Consider the following 22,543-nt stretch of genomic DNA (forward strand, 5'->3'; position numbering starts at 1 on the left):
CATGCTATTGTTTAAATTATGATGAGAGCTAGTATTTACTGAGGACTTACTATGTACCAGTCACACATCGATTTCACCTGTATTAACTAATACAAACCTCACAATGACCCTCCCAGGTAGGTCTCTTATTACTGGTCCTATTTTCCAAATGAGGAAACTGAGACACAGAAAGGTTAAGTGGACTTGACTGAATTTTACTCCTACTAATGGGCAGAACTGAGATTTAATTGAGTAATGTGGATTTAGAGTTCATTTTCTTCATCAAGCTAACTCTCAAGTAATGTCTTATTTTCATTCATTATCTCTCTGTGATAGGCATTGAGGATATTAACCCCAAACAAGCGAAAGTCCCTGTCTTTTTCTTTTTTTTTTTCAGATGGAATCTTGCTCTGTTGCCCAGGCTGGAGTGCAGTGGCACAATCTCGGCTCACTGAAACCTCTGCCTCCTGGGTTCAAGCGATTCTGCTGCCTCAGCCTCCCGAGTAGTGGGGATTACAGGTGCCCACCACCACGCCCGGCTAAATTTTGTATTTTTAGTAGAGATGGGGTTTCACCATATTGGCCGGGCTGGTCACGAACTCATGACCTCAGGTGATCCACCTGCCTCGGCCTCCCAAAGTGCTGGGATTACAGGCATGAGCCGCTGTGCCCGGCTGGTCCTTGTCTTAAGGAATTTACAGATTGTGTGTGTGTGTGTGTGTGTGTGTGTGTATGTGTGTGTGTGTGTTACCCCATGTATAAAGGGTAACCTCCCTAATGATAGGGACCACGTTTTATTCAGTTCTCTGAACAGCAGCTGAACCACCATATATGGGACACCATAGTGAGTCCACAACATTGCAAAGGAAATGAACAAAGAAGGCAAGAGAAGGGACACAAGAGAGAAGGTAGGTGGGATGCTGTATGGGGGTGATCTCATCCCTTTAGACCATGGGGAACTCAAGAGTCAAAACTGCCCCATAAAGAAGAGAATGGCATCTCCCACCCAACTCCCACCTCCCCCTCCAGGGCAAACACTGGGACTAATGAAATAAATTGCCAGAACAGGTAATAATTTACATGCCCTAGTATTCTAAAATCTCCAACGATCACATCCTTATTGCTGGCATTGTCTCTAACCAAACTAATAAGGAAGCTCACAGGAAAGGATACATTTCCAGCACAGATAGGGCCACATAAAGGATCCCCGTTTTATGACTTTGACCCTGAAGCAGAAATCACTGCTGGGAATTAAGCAGTTCCTTGGGGTCCAGGGGAAAATCTTATGGGGCCCTTTCACCTTCTAATGGCCTTACCACCATCTGGAGGCATCTGGGTCCATATCAATGTATGACTTGTCTCTCTGTCAGCCAACGTGGCTGCTCCAATTCAATATCTATTTCTTTTACCATCCAAGGTGTTAAGACTAATGACTTTAGCTCCTCTTTAAAGTAGTAAGAGAGACATGCAGATGCTCCTTGAGGAAATTTGAATTTGGTTACCTCCTCCTGAATTACTGAGTTATAGCACCAATAACAACTACTTAAGACTTTGTCTCACAGCCAACTGCAATCAGATCTGAAGCACCCTCCACGAACATGCAAGTAGGCTAGGAGGATGTGTATATTTGACATACTGAAGTAATATATGTCCTGGGACAGACTACAGGGTATGGGGAAGTAATGGTTCAAAGTATTTCCTTCTATTTTGGCATTTTTAACCTAATCATTGCTAATTATCATCATCAACATTGTTATTTTAACTATTGTTATCAACAAAATTTTTTTGGGTCAAAGACCTCTCCACAAGAGTTTCATAGACATTATCTCATTTGAAGTTCACAGCAAATCAATCAGATACTGGTTATTTTCATTTTATGGACAAAGGGATTGAAGTGGCAAGGGATTAAATAGATTTGTCCAAAGGAACAAGCCAGTAAGTGGCAAGTTGGAATTTATACATAGACGCCTCACTCCAAAACCTTAGACATGGATTTCAGAATCAAAGGGACTCTTAGCATCTGGGGAAGGTTCTAGAATCAGAATCTCCTTCTCAGAGGGCTGTTATGAGCATGAAATGGGATAATGCACGTAGAATGCTTGGTAGAAATATAAGAAGAGCTGATACATGAGCAGAGTCCATAAATATCACCTACTGTTATTTTTACTATTGTTAATATTTGAAGAGAATCAGACACTGTAAGTCTCTTTTCAGAAGACTTGGGATTTTACCTGTCTGACCTGTTTTAGTGGGATGAGGACATTTTTCACTTATAAAATTCAAAATAGAGACAAACCACAAAACTTTGGTCTGACAGCTATTAAAAAGGGCAGCAGGGGAGTAGCTGAGCTACTAAGTTCAGATATGACCCTAAACATTCATCTCTTTTCCTAAAAGATTTAGGAATTGGCTTTGTGTTAGTTAGCTGCTTGCATTTCTGAAGCATCTGGCACTAAACCCTATAATCGGTTCAGTTTAAAAAAAAAAAAAACCAGAACTAGTGTCTGGCAGCCACCTTTGAAGAGTGCCTAAAAATAGAAATAATTCACTGAAACCTCATTAGAATGGTGTTCAGGGATGCCAAGCTACCAGGGAATATGCTGTACAGTGTTGAGTAAGACCTCAGTAATATGGATGGAGAAGTCCCTGGAAGTGAATTATCAGAGTCAGAATTGAGTATTGTTTCATATACAGAACATTTTACTATATGTGGTGCAAACAAATTACCGATATTGTAATTTTAGAAGTATTTCTCACCAAATCCACTTGTGTGAACACGTAAGAGTCCTCTGTTATAACCAAAGGGCTATATTAAATGAATATACCCACATAAGATGGGCTGACAATGGCCAGTTGATATATGGAGTAAGAAACTCCTCCCATTGCAATTTTATTTACAGTCCTGATGTGTCTAATAAAATGCCTTCTTAAAAATGCGTAAGTAATTCTTGGCTTATTTGGACAAATCCAGATTCTAAATAAGCAACACCTAAATTAGCTCTCTTCTATCATTTTTATACAGGTACCTAGGAATTTGCACAGACACAAAAAAATCATATAACTTAATAAATACTCAGAGAACACAATGAGCTAAGAAAAATAGAATTTGCTGTACCAGTGTGTCGAGGTGAGTCAATGCACAGGTATGCTCATAGCTCCTAACAGACCCCAAACGGGGATTTGATGCTAAAAATTTTCTCAAAAGACACCTGTGCAATCATAATAAAGAGATGATATGAGCACCAACTACTGTGTCTTTTACTATATCACATTGAGATTGTGACCTATGGCAAGTTAAAAGGCAGGAAGGATAAAATATTTCTATAATGGACATTCTTGCAATAGACCGTCGCCTAATCCTTTACAAACCACTGGAATTGCGTTCTTGAAAAATATCACAATCAGCAAAACAGTGTTACCAAGATCAAGATATTAACAGAAAAAGAGGAACATGGGGAAAATCATAAAAAGTCTCACATGGATAAATAAAATTAAGTTTCTTCCAAGTTTGCCATCACATCATGTGAAAATGGTTGAATATATTTCCATAAAATCAGAAAGATCTGTGCAGACTGGTCTGTCTTAAAATATAATCTATGTGATGTACATGACATCTGCTTTGGGAATGTGGGTCACAGGGACACTCAAGAGACAGGCAGGCATTATCCAGAAAAGACAAAGAACAAAAGTTCTGGGCTTCGGATGGGTTCAGACATATCATAAATGTTAAGATGCTGTAGATAGAGAAAATAGTAGCTTCAGTGTAAACCCTGAACAACAAAATCAAAAGAGAAATGCAAGGTTCTTCTCAAATGGGCACAGGTGAGTAGCATCTGGATGCATACAGTTCAAGATGGTTAATAATCCTAGCCCTCAATGCCTAGATGGCCATATAGTAAAAAGATTTCACAAGAGACAATAGTAACCCTCTAAAATAAGCCAGCACTAATCATTTTAAAACCCTGTCCTGGGAAAATCCTTCTATAATGCTAAGGAAACTGTGTAGTGCTGTAATTTACAGAAGCAGGTTCTCCTACAACCTCCACAAGCGAGTTTCATTGATCTTCCTATGAGTTTTTTAAACTAGCTCTCACTGATTTCAAGTTCAAAAGCATTTGTACATGCTCTTACCTTCTTACCTCTGTTTACTTTTCTATATCTAAGTCAATGTTCTATTAAATTGGTGCTTGTTTCGAAAATCACTGCAGTGTCTGGATATAAATATACCCATGTGGGTGCTTTAATTTAACAAGGCAGAGGTAAACCTAGGATATGTAGGAATAGGGCAGATTCAAATATTTTTGCATGCAAGTTTTGCACCTTATGTTGGAATCCCAGTTGTCCAAGTCTCGGGTAGCCAGGGACTGTTGGAGTTCTTGGGACTGGGATTATTAGTTATTCGTATGGACTTCGGCCTGCAGAAAATAACCTAAACAGCCCTAACTGACCCCCTCTACCAAGATGAAGACATTCTGGTATCTTCGGTCACTTAGTTAATTGATGACCATAAAGCTGAGTTTCTTGACCTCAGCTAGCACAGACATTTTGGGCTGCTAACTGTTGGTTGTGGAGGACTCTCCTGTGCATTGCAGGATATTCAGCAGCATCCCCGGGCACTATCCGTGAGATGCCAGTAGTGCCCCTGCCCTGACACACCTAAAGCGTTTCCAGACATGGCTACATTGCCCGTGGGACAAAATCCCCATTCCTTCCCTCCCCACTTCAGAACTGCTGCCATTAAAAAATTAATATATTCAATTCAAAGTTCAAATCTTTACCCCATTCACTCACGCTATGCCTACACATAACCACAGCATTTATTCTATACTCTTTGTAGCCTTTTTATAAAAGGGAGGAAACTAAAGAAAAAAGTTGGCATCAAATCTATAAAATAATTATAGACACAGAGCCTAAGATAATTTAGGATGAAAGGTTTTGTTTTGTTTTTGTTTTTGTTTTTGTTTTTTTTGAGACGGAGTCTCTCTCTGTAGCCCTGGTTGGAGTGCAGTGGCGTGATCTCAGCTCACTGCAAGCTCCGCCTCCCAGGTTCAAGCCATTCTCCTGCCTCAGCCTCCTGAGTAGCTGGGACTACAGGCGCCGGCCACCACACCTGGCTAATTTTTTTATTTTTTTTAATAGAGACGGGGTTTCACCGTGGTCTCGATCTCCTGACCTTGTGATCCACCCGCCTCGGCCTCCCAAAGTGCTGGGATTACAGGCATGAGCCACCGCGCCTGGCGGATCAAAGGTTTTAACCATGGACAAAAAGAAGAACATAATTTTAAGTTACAAGAAAATACCTCTTCAGCTATCAGCAAAACTGAGAGGCCTGAAAGCAACTATATGCACATGACAATAACTGGGACCAATAGTATATACTTCTCCCTCTACCACCCTCTTCAACAGAAAACCCAACTTTTCCCATTCAGTTCTTTATTGAGAGCATAGACCCTGGAGATACACGGTTGCTGTTGAAATGCTGGCTCCAACACTTATTGGCCTGTGTAATTTTGAGTAACTTATACCGAAAAAAGCTCCTTGTCTCAGCTTCCCCATCTATAAAATGGAGGTAATAATACCTTGAGGGGCCCCAGTGAAGATTACGTGAGATATTGTACAGTAGTTGTCATTAGCATTTTACATGAGTGAAGTCCTCGGCAAATGTTAACTTTTATTAGTGGTGTTTGTATTCTATTTAGAAACATCTTGCAACTAATTTATCTGGGGGAGAAGAGAGAGGTAAGAACGGTTGTGAATAAAATGTGCTTTATGTCAGGAGTTCTCCCGATAAATCTAATCAGCTAAAGCCTCCTACTAGGTCATATTCCAGGAAGACCAAATCTAGGAAAAAACGAAGTGGCTGGATTGGGAGTCACACAACTCAAATTCTCGGCTTGGCAGACTGCATAGAGCTAGGGGACCATGGTCAATCACTTAACCTTTCAAAGGGCCAGGCCTGTCATCCGTCACAGTAAGGTTACTACAGAGTGCCTAAGATCTTCTCTGAGTTTATGAAAATCAGATTCTGTGACTTATATTACAACTAATGGCCAAAACAATTTTAAACTATCATTCAATGATGTACAAAAGCAAAGTACTTGGTAACGTCCTTGAAGTGCAATGATTTAATTAAAATAGATTTTCACATGGTCACATTCAAAGGATTCGAAGTCTCTTAATTATGTAATGCTTCGCCAATAATTAAATAGTCCTCTGTAATGTCCACTAAGAGGAAATTTGAATTACAGGCCATTTGCAGACAAGAGATGTGCTGAAAACACCTGATAGGCTATAAATTCAATGTTGTACATCCACAAATCTATTCCAAAATTGCAATTGAACATTAAGAATGACTCTGGCCTTCACTTAATGGTAAGTCCTATGAAATCAATTAGCTGTTAAAATAGTTTAATTGGAACATATGTATTTTAATTTTTGTGTGTGTATTCAAAAAAGTCTTCTTAATCAACCCAAAACATTCTGAAATTGCACTTCTAGGTAATGTAGTGAAAGAATTGAACTTCTATCTGGATAAAACCAAGGATGTGGAAAATGTCAGAAGGACAATATTCAAACAGCAGCAACTGGAAAGGAATAAATTAGGAATCGTATTAGTTTACTGCCATTATCCTGTAAAGCAGTCTAAGAAGGAAGTTCTAAATAATCTACCACCATTCTCCAACACAAACTCAACTTTGTCAGACCCAAAAATAGTTATTGTATTTTTTTTGGGAGGGGTCGGGAGTGAGGGTGGGAATTTGGCAGATGGGTAAAATTACTAATTTATCCCTTTTCTCTCTCTCTCTCTCTCTCTGCCCAGACTTAAAGGCCCTTGTTTCACACTGCCATCAGAACCATGAAAAGAAAAAAAAAAAATTAAAACTAAAACACGATAGAAAATTTATTCTTCGTCAAAAAAAGAAAAAGACTCTTTGGGGATAGTTGAAAAGAATAAAAAGATCAATTTAGGTCACCATAAATAAAAGGAATGAATTATACTTTAACGGTGTTCTGCTTTATACCAGAATAGAAGAAAAATGGAGAAAAAAGAGTCCAATTCTAAAATTTACTACTAGAAACTTCATACTCTCAAAATGAAATATTTATCATTTTAAAAATATACACAAGATATAATTCTTGTATTATCCTCTTGAGATTTTATCTGCCTAACTTGATCTGTCCTCTCCTAGCTCCCAATGATAAAATGAGGCTACTTGTGAGGAAAGAATTCTAAGGCCCTTCTGAAAACTTATTGTCCATCCCTCAATTACTTTGAGGGCAGGACACAATTCTAAGGATACCTCATGATTTCCATGCAGCATGGCACAGAGAAGGTGCTTAACAAATACTGCAGAGTGAACAAATGAGTTAGCAAATGAATGCAAGAATGAATACATAAGCAAGAAAATCTTACATTCTGTTTGCTTAGAAAATCTGAAGGAGAAGGGGGGAAAGAGGCAGAAAAACACAGACGTGTAAAGAATAGCAAGAGCAACAAAAAGTAAACAGATGCACTGAAACACACAGAAACTAACTCATCAACTATCACAGACGAACCCTAGTAAACAAAAACGCAAGAAAAAGGCAGAGACAACGGGAAAGAAAATTAGCAAAATAATCCAAAAAACCTTCTTCACTCATCACCTACTGAGATAAATGCATTTTGGTGGGAAACCTTATAAAAGATACAGCCAGAAACTCTTTACAGTAAAACACTCCTTTAAGGTCTCTGAACGCAGTATGGAATGGTGATGCATCCCTTTAACATGTTTGACCCAGTGGAGCCCAGATAAGACAATTACCATCCTCAACGAATCGTCACACAGTCTTCATGTTCAATGTCCTTGACCAGCTCAAGAATCTTACACTTCTGACATAAACAACATCCTTTTTGGGTGAAGCTTACACAGCCATCTAGATATATGCTTTTCAAAAACCCAAATAATTAATAATGTGATAAAACACAAAGGTTTCCTTTAACTCAGTTTTACTTAGTATATATTTCCTGAGCAATAATTGAGGTCAAGGCACTGCTGTGAGGGCTAGGGAAAGGTGGGTGGGTGGTATACAAAAAAAAAAAGAGGAACAAGACACAGACTTCAACTTCAAAGAGTTTATACTCTAGTAGTCTCAGGTTCTACACCCCCTAACACCTATTTTTTATAATTGGTAGCTAATAAGCTATTAGGCTTTCCCTTTCCAATCTAGACAATGGAGCCTAAATGTGTTTCCATGAAATTCAGCTAAGTATTTACACAATCAAGCCACAGTATTAGCCTTGTGCAAGAGACATAATGATGAATAAAGACTCTCAGGCCTCAATGATCTCACAGTATTAAGGCAGAAGAAAGCAAGTAAAATAACAGCTTTAATACAAGATGGAATGCTACGAGTCACAGCGGGTCAAACGAAGGACAGATCATATCTACCCGTGGCGGGGAAGGAGGGGGAAGGTGAAACGCAGGGAAGTGGAGAGAAAGGCTTCCTCGCCAGTCCTGGATGGATGAGTCATCAAGAACTCCTCCTGCCTTCTCAACGTCTATAAATAATCCCAGGTGCTGCATTTCATTTAATTACTAAGCCTCTCCAGATGGAGAAAAATAATTAAGCAGTCTGTAACACCGACATGATATAAAGAATGGGTTAGCAACTTGCAAAGTATTTGAGTTCTGAAGTTTCCTTTCAACTATGAAAGAAGGGCAGAAATGAAAAGGGGGCAAATGACTCTACAGAGCTTAGGGAAAAACCAAAGGACTACAGTCATATTCTGGGTAGAATTTAAATAAAAATGAAAAAATACCAGTACAAAGGAAGGCAACGCAACTCTCCCAGTAGAAGCAGAACATTAAATGAGGAAACTGCAGTAGAGTTGGTGACGATAGTTTGTCAAAAAGAAATACTTTAAGAATGATGAATAAATCAGATGCAATTCACTTATTTCTTAAATGTATACCTATTGACTAGATCTCTGGATACAGACAAGACAATAATTTTGTATCTTTGTTTCTGATGCAAAGTTTCAGAACTGACCACAGCCATAAAGGAGGCTGGAAACAGTGTCACATAAGAAACGTTTCTAAATGCCGACACTCCTGAAGAATCATGTGTTTATGATTCCAAAATTCAATGGAATTAATGAAATATAAATGAAATTTCAAGCATTCATATGACAATGGCAACTGGGTAATGAAATGAATGATACGTTCCCCTCAAGATAATAAATTCAGTAACAATATACTTCATGAAAAAACACAATTAATCAAAGCTAAAGAACAGGAATACCAAACTTCTATGGGCATCTGACTGAAATCTATTAAGAAGGTTACATGGTTAAAAGACAAGTCGGTCCTAGTGAGAAAGTAGATGAAAGCATTTAATGGTGAAGAAACAGATGGAAGCCAAGGGAAAAACACCAGAACCCAATTCTGAGGGTGACGATAAAAGATTCTTGGCCTCAAAAAAATAGGACTACTTAAAGATAAGGTCATTCTGAGTATTAGGTACTCTCTCTTCTATCAACTTAAAAAGAAACCAATGAAATCGTTCTGTGAATTACAGTTTTTTAAAAGCAAAGTATCCTGCCACAAATTGCCTAATCATTCCACTGATTCTATTTCATGTAAACCTGAGTTTTTATATTTATTTGTTTCACCAGATAAACCATGTAGGGTGTTATCAGAATAATACAATATTTTGAAAGAGTATTTTAGGTTGTTGCAAAAGTAATTGCGGTTTTTGCCTTTAAAAGTAACGGCAAAGCCGGGCATGGTGGCTCATGCCTATAATCCCAGCTCTTAGGGAGGCAGAGGCAGGAGGATAGCTTGAGCCCAGGAGTTCAAGACCTGCCTGGGCAATATAGTGAGACCCCATTCTCCACAAAAAGGAAAAAAAACAAAACAAAAAAGTAATGGCAAAAACCACGATTACTATTGCACCAATGAAATAACAACTTCTGATATTTTATATTTTCACAGGCATTAATATTAGGTTAACAGTAGAGAAGTTTTACTTTAACAAATAAAAATAATTATTTTAGTTTTTGTACTTATATAAATTAACTAAACAAGTATTTATTCTCGAGTGTTTTAACAACAAATACCTCTATCCCTTGACAATTTTTTAAATTTTAAATTTATGTTTTAAATCCTTTAAAAGTCAATTTCACTCTTGCCTGTTCCCCTGTGCTTTCGATAGGGAACAAGCCCAAAGGTTATCTGCGTGATCTAGAAAAAGGTGATCCTTCCTCCAGACACATTACTACCACGTGTTGGAAAGTTACAATATTCCACTTACCAGTGGCTACAAAGGGAGCACACCTTCTAGAGCCGTCTGGGCCAAGATGCGGCTGCCCTGATTCACCGTCTTCCACACATGGAGGTGGTTCTTCCTTCCTTCACCCGTGCTCAAGGGCAGACCTAGCTCACCATCTTTCAGTACTGAGACTGACCTTCAACTCTTATCTGTTACCAAAACATATCAGCTGCCATTCAGAGTTACTGGGATCCAGGCCAGGCATCATGATCTTAAGATCATGTTGACGTGAACACGTGAATAAGACTGCTTGATGACTTTGTTGCAATGGGAATGCGCACTCCCTCCAAAGTAGCCACTACACAGATCTCGATTACTGCGACATCATCAAGACATTTTGTGTAAAACCTTCCATACTTAACTGAATAAAAGAATCATAAACACTGTGTAGATTCAACAAATCATGCCTGTAAGCCACAATAGGGCAAAGTGCAATTAACCCCCAGTCTAGGCCAATGTAAGGGTTCATTGGACAACCATATGTCTGCTAGGTTTGTGCCTATTTGGGTGCTTTTTAGAGGGCAACATTATGAACTTCATCATATCTAAGCACAGCAAAGGCAGAGAGAAAGCCAAAATTACCAGGAATAATGGGCACATGTTGAGAACAAAAAAAGAAGCACAGATAATGAAAAATTGAAATGGTAAAAAAAAAAAAATTATTCTAGTATATGAAGTAAATCAGCATCCGGACTACTGGTATTTCTGCAGAACTTGGCCTTGCCTAGGCCTGGGCTTTTGGGTCATTTTCTTTGTGTCACTCTGAATAATGAATATGTGGGTTCATAAGCACCAAGTCAGAGTATAGCTTTTTTACAAGTAGAGGAGTTCAACTCTTTTTGGCTGTTATTTGTGGGACCACGACACTGAGGTTCTAGCGCACAGGAGAAGACTTTGTTTATTACGTTTAACATAGCAACTAGTACCATTCCTGGCATCACATAGATGTTGAATAGATAGATGACAAACCCTTCTTCAATACCAAAATGTAAGATGCCAGGTTTGAATTTGGAAATATATACCAAGATTTCTCTATTTTGGGAAGAAATATCAAACTCTCAAATTTATCATTCTTATAGAAAGCAAAAAAATCAAAAAATGAGATCTAACTAGAATGCCAAATTCAAATAACAATTTTTTTTTTTTTTTTGCATTGCATGACATAGTGAGAATTCAAGCATATAAGCACATGTATGCTTACAAGAAAGAAAAGGGGCCGGGCACAGTGGCTGACGCCTATAATCCCAGCACTTTAGAAAGCTGAGGCAGGAGGATCACTTGAGCCCAGGAGTTCCAGACTAGGCTGGGCCACAAAGCAAGACCTCGTCTCCACAAAAAAATAAGAGAATTAGCCAGACGTAGTGGTCTGCACCTGCAGTCCCAGCTACTCGAGAGGCTCTTGCAGGAGGATCCCCTTGAGCCCAGGAGTTGGAGGCTGTAGTGAGCCACAACTGTACCACTATACTTCCGCCTGGCCAACAGGGAGACTTGTCTCTAAATAAATAAGAAAGACAAAGGAAGCAGCTTAATACAGCTGCTCTCTATGTAAAATTATGTTCTGTTTTTTATCATCTGACCTCCAATTTGTGTCTATAGGATAGCAAGCCAAATGTAGAAAAGGACCTAAGAAATGAAGTGCACATTAAATATCTTTATATGCAAACTAGTAGTCGTGTCCTTGAAATACTTTAAAAATTCAAAACCTAGATTTCACAGTGAGGTATTTTGTTGATTTGCACACCAATGTGTCTTGCCTGCCTAAAATTCTAATTGGTCTTATATTTAACAAGAGTTTATAGAGCTGAAAAAAATAGAAAGTGTTTGGGTAGAGCATGCTGTAAACTGTCCATACAGTACTCATAAAAACGTTAAAAAGGTTTTTTTAAAATTTTCTTTTAAGAACGGTTCCCAATGAAGTAGAATCTTGTCGGTCTGGGCATAGGTGGGCGCAACACAGAAGGAAGTGAGGGTGGATCTGATGGCAGGGCCACAGGAGCAGAGAGGTCCAGCTGCATGAAAAGCAGCATACCAAGGGAACAATGACAGAAAACCAGGTGTTAGCCAGGCAAGTGGGAACTGTTTAAGAGCAGTATGTGTGGTCCCAGTGCTACCAAATGCAAACCAATCACAGTTTAAGAACAGAAGCGGGCTGGGCACAGTGGCTCACACCTGTAATCCCAGCACTTTGGGAGGCGGAGGCAGGTGGATCACATGAGGTTGGGAGTTTAAGACCAGCCTGACCAACATGAAGAAACCCTGCCTCTACTGAAAATACAAAAAAAAAAAAAAAAAAAAAAAAAATTAGCCGGGCATGGTAGCACGTACCTATAATCCCAGCTACTCGGGAGGCTGAGGCAGGAGAAATGCTTGAACCTGGGAGGCGGAGGTTGCGGTGAGCTGAGATCGCGCCATTGCACTTCAGCCTGGGCACAACAAGAGCAAAACTCTATCTCAAAAAAAAAAAAAAAGGAACAGAAGAGGTCCAGACAGAACTCAAGTCATCTGCCAACAGGGCAGTGTCCAGAACATACGTCTGTTCATAAAAAGATAATATGTATACCGGGGTCTCCATCCCACAGAAACATGGAGGGCTGTAGATGCATATTATTTGGCAATTTCCAAGTGTCCGCTACGTTCCAGGAGCATACTAGGAACTCCCCTAATTACCACTACAATCTACATGATGTATTAGCTGTTTGCTCTACTTCACAGATAAGGATGCTGAGATTGAAAAGTTTAAATAACTACATCACCATTATGCAGTAGAAATGTGGAATTCAAAAGCAAGTATCTTGACTCTGAATAAGCTCTTAAAACACTATGCTCTATTGTGTTCATGAAAAGTAATCAGGAAAAAGATATGTGCTGGAGAACAATGGTCAAATTAGGCCAATACATAGCACAAACAGACAACTTCCAAAATACTTGACCACGATGCACAGTAAGCAATACACATTATATCATGATCCAGCACACACCCAGTATGCTTACTGTGCATAAACAAATTCTATAAATATATTTACCTGTACTATATTTTACTGATATTTTCTGACTTATTTCCTATTCTATATAATTCTATGTCATTGTTTTTAAAATGCTGATCAGAACTTACTGAAATCATTTCATGGCTCAACAGTAAGATAGAACCCACTGTTTGAAAAGCAGTGCCATAATCAACAATGACAACCATTGTTCTTATTCTAGGTAGAATATCAAGCTTTTCAAATATTCATATCTGATCTCTCACTTGAGCCTTTACCTCTCTTGAGAAAAGGGAGAAAGGTAGTTAAAAGGGAGAAAACTGTCACTCATGTGTCACCCATTGAAAAGGGTGGTGAAATTAACATACTCCAAACAAGAATGGCTCCACCTCAATGACAAACTTGCTCAAAAAGGCAGATGTTAAAGATGTGTTGGAGAAGGCTCTTATGTCTTTAACATTCCTTTAGTTGTCAAAAAGACATCCAACAACCAACATAGACTCATTGATGAAATGAATACCTTTATGTAGTCGCTAGGTCAACTTTAAGATTGAAAGACAACTCAGATGCCTACTACTCAGACTACCTTCCACACTAAAAAGCACCAAGGTCTCCTACAGGCAAGTTGGTCAAGGCACTCACTGATCAACACTACTTTAATTTGACTTATTAAAAAGCCTGAACAGCATTATTTTATCGAAGGATGCAACGCTGGGATTCTAGGTGCAGAATCAACACTGAGTTATGAGCATTCATTAACACAGTCATATTAAAAGAGAGGACGGAAGGAAAAGAGTTCATAAATGTACCAACACAGAGATAGTTGCAACAAACACTTTAGTTACTATGGGGATTTCTCAGAGGGAAAGAGAGAGGGTCTCTTTAGAAAAGTGACTGATGCTATTTATTAACCTACTTGCAAGTAATGTCAACTTTTAAAGTTGCTCAAAAAAACCATCTTTTTTTATATCAGTCTCTTAATATGCTGAAAGAACCTGTTCAAAATGCTTCAGCGGCAAAGTAACTTAGATGATAAATGTGTTCTTCAATCTGTGCACCAGTCAAGTAGCAATAAAATCAGAATAATTCATGCAAAAATTTTCATTATGTTTCTAAACATACTTATTTACATTTTAAATCACACATTAGACAATATGAAATATCTTTCATTTGGACAGGTGTGAACTAGAAAACAGATGCATTCATTAAACATGGAACAATTCGATGAATTAAAAAAAAAATACTCAAAGAATTCTTTGGTTGAAGTACTTCAGCCACTGTTAACTTACTTGAAAAAATATGGCCATGGCTCCGATTATTCTGTTCTCAGAAATTGCGGTTTGAAAGCTGTCAAAGTCATCTGGATTGTAAAAGAAAATCTGCATCTGTAAGAACAATTAAAAAATGTATTAGGAAAATTTTCAAACATAAATAAAAAGTTGAGAGAATAGTACCATAAATGTATATTCCCCAGTTGCTAAGATTTTGCCAAATATATTCACCTATCCATATTTTTCCTTTGCTAACTTTTTTTTTTTTTTTTTTTTAAGATAAAGTATCGCTCTGTTGCCCAGGCTGGACTGCAGTAATGCGATCTCAGCTCACAACAGCCTCCGCCTCCCAGATTCAAGCAATTCTCCTGCCTCAGCTGAGTAGCTGGGATTACAGGCATCTGCCATCATGCTCAGCTAATTTTTGTATTTTTGTAGAGATAGGCTTTCACCATGTTGGTCAGGCTGGTCTTGAACTCTTAACCTAAAGTGATCTGCCCGCTTTGGCCTCCCAAAGTGTTGGGCTTACAGGCGTGAGCCACCACACCCGGCCCTTTGCTAACATATTTTAGAATGAACCTAGACATCATGTCATTTTACCCCTAGATACTTCAGAATGTATCCCATCTTTTCACATAACTACAATGCATTCATGCCACCCAAAATAAGTAAAACCAATGCCTTCTAATTTTCTAATACCCAGGTCATGGTGTAATTTCCCAATTAAGAAGCAAAATTTTAATGGAGTTAAACACCTTTTTGTAAAAAGCTAACCCACACATTATTTTGCTTAATCCTCTTATCAAGCCCTGTAAAAAAATTAGGGCAGTGGCCGGGTGTGGTGGCTCACGCCTGTAATCCCAGCACTTTGGGAGGCCGAGACAGGCGGATCACAAGGTCAGGAGATCGAGACCATCCCAGCTCACACAGAGAAACCCTGTCTCTACTAAAAATACAAAAAATTAGCCGGGCGTGGTGGCGGCACCTGTAGTCCCAGCTACTTGGGAGGCTGAGGCAGGAAAATGGCGTGAACCCAGGAGGCAGAGCTTGCAGTGAGCTGAGATCGCGCCACTGCACTCCAGCCTGGGCAAAAGAGCAAGACTCTGTCTCAAAAAAAAAAAAAAAAACAAAATTAGGGCAGAAATTACTATACTCAGCTATAGATGAGAAAATAGTGCTTCAGAAATTTGATGTTAATTTACCTAATATTATACATCAGAGAGAATCCAAAATCCATGTGCTTTCATCTCAACCTTAAATATCTTCTCTTATATTTGGCTAGAATTACGGTTTTTTTTTTTTTTTTTTTGAGACAAACAAAAAAACTCACTATCACTCTCACTCTGTGGCCGAGGCTGGAATGGAGTGGCTTCCATCTCCTAGGCTCAATAGATCCTCCCACCTCAGCCCCCTGAGTAGCTGGGACTACAGTTGCATGCCACAATACCCAGCTAATCTGTGTATTTGCTGTAAGGACAGGGTTTTGCGTTGGTGTCCAGGCTGGTTTCAAACTCCTGGCCTCAAGCAGTCTGCATGCCTTAGCCTCCCAAAGCACTGGGATTACAAGTGTGAGCCACTGGGCCTGACTAGAATTTCTTATGTGAAAAGCAGAACACAGGTAAGTCAACTCAGGATCATTATACAACTTTAATGCTTGCACACACTTTGACATTTAACAAGATGCAGAGAACAGTTGGGCGCGGTGGCTCACGCCTGTAATCCCAGCACTTTTGGGAGGCCGAGGCGGGCGAATCACCTGAGGTCGGGAGTTTGAGACCAGCCTGACCAACATGGAGAAACTCCATCTCAACTAAAAATACAAAATTAGCCGGGCATGGTGGTACATGCCTGTAATCCCAGCTACTCGGGAGGCTGAGGCAGGAGAATCACTTGAACCTGGGAGGCGGAGGTTGCGGTGAGACGAGGTCGCACCATTGCACTCCAGCCTGAGCAACAAGAGCGAAACTCTGTCTCAAAAAAAAAAAAAAAAAAAAGATATAGACAACAAAAATGAACCATTGGGTATCCCCAAAAGCCTCCATACTGATAAGAAAAAAAAAAAAAAAAAACGACCTGGGTTCCTATTCCAGCTTCCTCATTTACTTGCAAGTACCAGTTTTCTTTCTTAGGCATAAAGTCAAGGATTTTCACTTACTGGGGTAATTCTGAGGCTCAAATAAGTTAACGTAGTGTGTAACATGAAGCAGCATGGTTAGACCTTATTAATGCTCAACAAATCACCATCATCATCACCATATATATTTTTTTCTGAGATAGGGTCTCATTTTGTCACCCAGGCTGGAGTGCAGTGGCATGATCATGGCTCACTGCAGCCTTGACCTCAAAGGCTCAAACGATCCTCCCACCTCAGCCTCCTAAGCGGCTAAGACTACGGGTGTACACTACCATGTCGGGCTAATTTTTATACATATTTTTAGAGGTGGGGTCTCACTATGCTGCCCAGGCTGGTCTAGAACAACTGAGCTCAAGCAATCCGCCCATCTTGGCCTCCCAAAGTGTTGAGATTACAGGTATGAACCACTGCGCCTGGTCATCATCATTATCATCATATGTTAAGATTAACATTTGGCAAACATCTTAAAATTTCTAGTAAGAGTATGATTCCACTGAATCATCTAGAATGATGCTACTCCTTACAGAAAATTCTATCTTCTATATAATTAGTTCTTTCATGACCTCTATTTCCCCACTTTTCCAAAAGGCATGATGCTATTTTCTGCAATAGACTGAACAATCACACCCCAGGGAGACTGAGAGATTTGACATTGAACAATAAAGTCCCAGCAGGAAAAGCTAAGTGTAGGTCAAAGGTAAACAGAGTTCTGACGACCGAATTAACTCAAATGCTAAGAATACAAATGGCATTTCTTTTGTGAAGAGGGAAATCAGGTAGCCCAAATCAGGACACTTCTAGAAAAATTCTGATACCTAAGTACATGGGAGAAGGATGGACAGTTTCTTTTGGAGAATTTTCTTTCTTAAAGATAATTCTTTTTCTTAAGACTGTGAATTCGCACCAATTCTGGCAGTTTCTTACAAATGCGTTTTCTTACGGTTTGGACAGCTTTAGAAATCATGAATTTTTAGAGAAAAATCCATTCAATAAGGTGCAGATTAGAATGGTTTAATACTAGGTGAATTGCTTTGGGTACAATACTACTAACCCAAGAAAGAAACTTCACACAGGTGTACTCAGAAAATTACACTTCACTTGCTTTTTAAAACTCAGGCTCTCAAATTAAGTAGGTTCACAGAAGGCTTTCTTATACTTCAGCCCACGTGCAGGGGCAGCATTGTTTAATGCATCACCTGAATAATGTGTGATACAAAATACTTTAAGACCTCTTCAAGGGCATTTTCATTTACAAGTGGGTAAAAAAAATGCAATTTTAGAAAATGTGTTTGAGTCATGGCTCCACCCATCTGGATAATAAAATGTCTCATAAAAAGGACAGCAGCACAGGTCTGAAATATCTATTTTTCTTACTATTTTTCTCAAGTTGTAGCCTACTAAATTATGGTAATATCTGAAGCTGTCTAAAATATAAGAGTAAGTAGATGAGGTTTTGCTGAATGAATTGGACTTGCGTGAACTGAAACATATTTTGTCAGCGGTGGTGATGGCTAAGTTTGGACAGAGGCTGGAAACATCTTGGAAGGTATTTGGGGTAGTTACCATCAACTTTACCCTCAAAATGAGCTGTGGCCAGAGCCCTCCCTTCAACATTCTGGGCTCTAGATCCCAGAGCCCTCCCTTCAATATTCCTCCACGTGTGTTCTTTCTAGTAATGTTAATCTAAATGATGCCCACTCTACAGCAATTCTTCTATGAAGAAACGTGGTGTACATAAGCTGAAGAAAACATCTGGGGCCAGGCGCAGTGTGGCTCATGCATGTAACCCCAGCACTTTGGGAGGTCCAAGTGGGAGGACTGCTTGAGAACAGGAGTTTGAGGCCAGCCTGGGCAACAAAGTGAGACCTCATCTCTACAAAAAGTTAGCCAGGAGTGGTAACTATAGTCCCAGCTATTCAGGAGACTGAGGTGAGAGGATTGCTAGAGCCCAGGAGCCTGAGGCTATTGAGGCTACTGATGGCTCCACTGAACTCCAGCCTGAGCAACAGAGCAAGATCCTGTCTCAAAAAAAAAAAAAAAGAAAAGAAAAGAAAAAAGAAACAAGAAAAAAAAAATCTGGAAAATCCAGCAATAAAGGGATCTATTAACTGTTCCCCATCTCCTTTACTCAGTATCACTTATTTATACTATACCTCATTTTCTCTCTTTCTGTACACACACACACACACACACACACATTTTTTTCCTCAATCATTTGGGAGCAAATGGGAGATAATAGCCCCCTTTACCACTAAATACTTAAGTGTGTAATTTCTAAGAATAAGGACATTCTCTTACATAATCACAGAATAATCATTAGAATTAGCAAACTTCACATTAATACAATACTATTATCCAATTCACAGACCATTTTCAAGTTTTGGCAAGTGCCCAAATAAAGTCCATTACAGATCATTTTCTGGTTCTCAGTCCAGAATTCAATCTAGGATCAAACTCTGTATTTAGTTGTCATGCCTTTTTTATACTGACCTCTTCCAACCCCATCTTCATCTGGAACAGTTACTCAGCCTCTTTCTTTACTCTGACAATTTGAAGTGTACAGAGCAGAAAATTCATAGAATTGAGGTCTCTTGGCCGGGCGCGGTGGCTCACGCCTGTAATCCCAGCACTTTGCGGGGCCAAGGCGGGTGGATCACTTGAGGTCAGGAGTTTGAGACCAGCCTGGCCAACATGGTGAAACCCCGTCTCTATAAAAATACAAAAATTAGCTAGGTGTGGTGGCAGGTACCTGTAATCCCAGCTACTTGGGAGGCTGAGGCAGGAGAATCACTTGAACCCAGAAGGTGGAGGTTGCAATGAACCGAGATTGTGCCACTGCACTTCAGTCTGGGCAACAGAGCGAGACTCTGTCTCAAAAAAAAAAAATTATATCTTCTCAGTGCATTATATCAGCAGCACATTTATATGGGTTTATCCCGCTATTGGAGGTATTTATCTTGATCATGTAGCTAAGGTGCTATCTATTGAGTTTCTCCACTATAAAGTTATTAATTTTCCTTTCATAATTAAAAAGTACTTTGTAGAGAGATACTTTAACATGAGATAAAAATCCTGCTCCTCATTTAAAGTTGACTCACTAGTTTGGTATCCTTTGTGACTTTCTAACTCCACCATTCCTTCTATATTCATTAATGGCATTCTAGAGTAAGGAATCGCTTTCCCTGCACTGCGGTTTATTCACTTATTCATGCATTCATTTACACCCATATGGACTTGTTTATTTTTGTTTCTATTTATTCAATCCATTATCAGATTCCATTACTAACATTATGTATTTTGATGCTCAGATTGTCCCAGATTTGCCCAGTAGGAGACCCTTCAAAAGAATGTCCCTGTCAGTCTGCCATGTTCTCCTAATTTTTTATTTTTTAGCACTTCCTATCAGGCACAGATGTTTTGGGCTCATCCTGTATTTTCCCTACCCTAGCCCTAGAGTTGGCCATTTAAGTCCTGGTTCAAAGGTTATTTGAAGATTTAATAACTTTAACTCAATATTTTCCAAACACAGTTGAAATAGAATACTTTGGGCGTGATTCTTTAAGAAAACTATATAGCTTAAAGGTCGATGAATCTATTCCAATCAGGCCTCTCTTTTGCAAGGGAAGGAAAGTTGAATCAACCCTCTATAAGCAGACATTCCTTCATCATGTAGAGTTCCATGAGATAGGAGATAATATATATTTTATATATATAATACACACACACACATGCGCACACACACACATATATATATGCTCAAGCACAGAAGCAAACTATATGAAACTCAATTAAAAAGACACTGATAGACTGATTGCACCAGGGCACAATCATGGGACCAGTTCTGCTAAATTTTTCAAAGTCGTAAGTGAGAGTCATTAGCCCAAATGGATCATTGAACTCTACCTGTGGAATGGCTTGACTGCAAAACCCTCCAGGCGTTTTTCTAGCCAGATCAAGGTGATGGATAACCTAAAGTATCATATAGCATAACTTGATATTTGGAAAACAGAATTTTACAGGGGCAAAACAAATCACATTAAAAGCATCATCATCGACCAGGAAGCATGTTCTAAAATACATATATGGCAAATGCCTGCATGAATCCCAATACTACCAAGTAATGGGAGGGAGGTGAAAAGGACATTGTGAGTACAGGATTGACAACAGTCAATGCTCCACTGTTGTAGGGTACTAGTGTAATACATACAGTCACAACAAAATGCCCACCTAGCTTCCCTTTTTTCCTGCCTTGTGCAACTTTTCCCTTACATTTAAAATAACTCCAGTTGCAATTTGACTTTACAAATGTGCATATCTCTGGTTTCCAATATGTATCACTGTCCATGTTAAGTTGAATGAACAGAAGGCAACAAATCTGAAATCCTGAGCCTTTGATACTATTATTGTTGTTCAAATATTAATTTTTAATCATATTAAAACATTATTAATGTTTTTCAAACTTTTAGTAAGTGTTTACTATCTGTCAGGTACTGTACTACGATTCATTGACACTCAGTGAGGTAGGTACTAGTACGATTCTCATTTTATAGGCAAGGAAGCCAAGGATTCACAAAATTCGTAATTTCAAATGTACAAAGCTCCTAAGGAAGGAAAGTGGGGTTGGGACAGAAAAATTATCTTTCACAATTGTCTTTCCAATCTCAGAGTTCAAGGTCTTAATCACTGTGCTTCCTTCCAGTTGGCAGGAGTATTGCTTAATGCCTGTTCTCTGTACGGCACCATGACGGATGAAGATACAGTCTGTACTTAGGAAGACTAAAATATCATTAATGAGACAAGGTTAACTTTATTTCTGAGTGCCAAAGTTGAGGGAGTGTATCACGAAATAAAAGCATAAGGCAATGAATGGCTCATGGTCAAGTGAGGCATCTATTAAACAAATCCTACATTTATACAGGCAATGGGCAGGAGGGGGCATTTCCCAGAAGCTGAACTTTTTATTGTCTAATGTTAGAGTTGTGAGCCTGGTTGCTGTGATCACGGAAGCAAAAGGAAATGATCCCAACATAAGAGTAGAAAACCCAACAGTAACTTCCATGCAGATTTAGAAAGCTCTACGTTTTATTTCCTCTCAAAAAGCTATTTCTCCCACATGTCCCCTACACATGGCCCAAGAAAAAAAATCATGATGGAGTAAGGAAGGAAACAGCACGCAGATAGCTCAGGCGGAAGGCAATCTACTGAAAGACTCAGTAGATATTTCCAGGATACTGCTGGGGATTTTTATTAAAGTGGAAGAACACACAGGCAAAAGCTACAGAAAAGAACAGATGGAGATGAGACGTAAACAGGACGAGATAAGGAGGGTAACCAAAAAGGCAACAGCAGAATTAAAAATCACATAGGAGGCAGCAGACAACAGAACTGAAGAGGTGGAAATGTATTTTTCTAATCAAGCTTGGTGTTAATCTGCCAGTTGGGAACGTGGTAGTGGACAAGAAACAGCTGCCTAAGAATAAAGATGTGAAGTGAAGGCAAAGTAAACATCCAAACACAGTGAATCTGCCAGTTCTGCTTTTTTGACAATATGCATAGTATGATGACAGAGTTAAGGTTTTTGTAAAATAAGCTCTTAATCTAACATGATTTTTTTTTTTTTTTTGGCGTGTGGGATTTTTATTCATAGGTTTTTTAAAAAAAACTCTTTATACATCTCATCGTACATTTTCGTGCTTGAGGATTTCCTTTGACGTTCTCGTCGGCTGTTGGAGCAAGATAAGATCCCGTTTGGGGCTGTCGTGGATGAACCGCTTCACTGAGGATTTGCAAAATGGGGTGTCTGAGGTCGCTTTGCTGAGGATTTGCAGAACGGGGGGGTCTGAGGTCGCTTTGCTGAGGATTTGCAG

General features: G+C 39.2%; 1 protein-coding gene across 1 annotated transcript in view; it reads right to left on the reverse strand.

Moving 5' to 3' along the window:
- PTPRG (protein tyrosine phosphatase, receptor type, G) overlaps nucleotides 1-22,543 on the reverse strand; it is a 602,014-nt gene that overhangs the window by 204,297 nt on the left and 375,174 nt on the right. The window contains exon 4 of the mRNA XM_011998353.1: nucleotides 14,561-14,656. Coding sequence (XP_011853743.1) covers nucleotides 14,561-14,656 — 96 coding nt within the window. The remainder of the gene's footprint in view (nucleotides 1-14,560; nucleotides 14,657-22,543) is intronic.

Source organism: Mandrillus leucophaeus, unplaced genomic scaffold (genome assembly GCF_000951045.1).
Source record: "Mandrillus leucophaeus isolate KB7577 unplaced genomic scaffold, Mleu.le_1.0 Scaffold57, whole genome shotgun sequence".
Lineage (NCBI taxonomy): Eukaryota > Metazoa > Chordata > Mammalia > Primates > Cercopithecidae > Mandrillus > Mandrillus leucophaeus.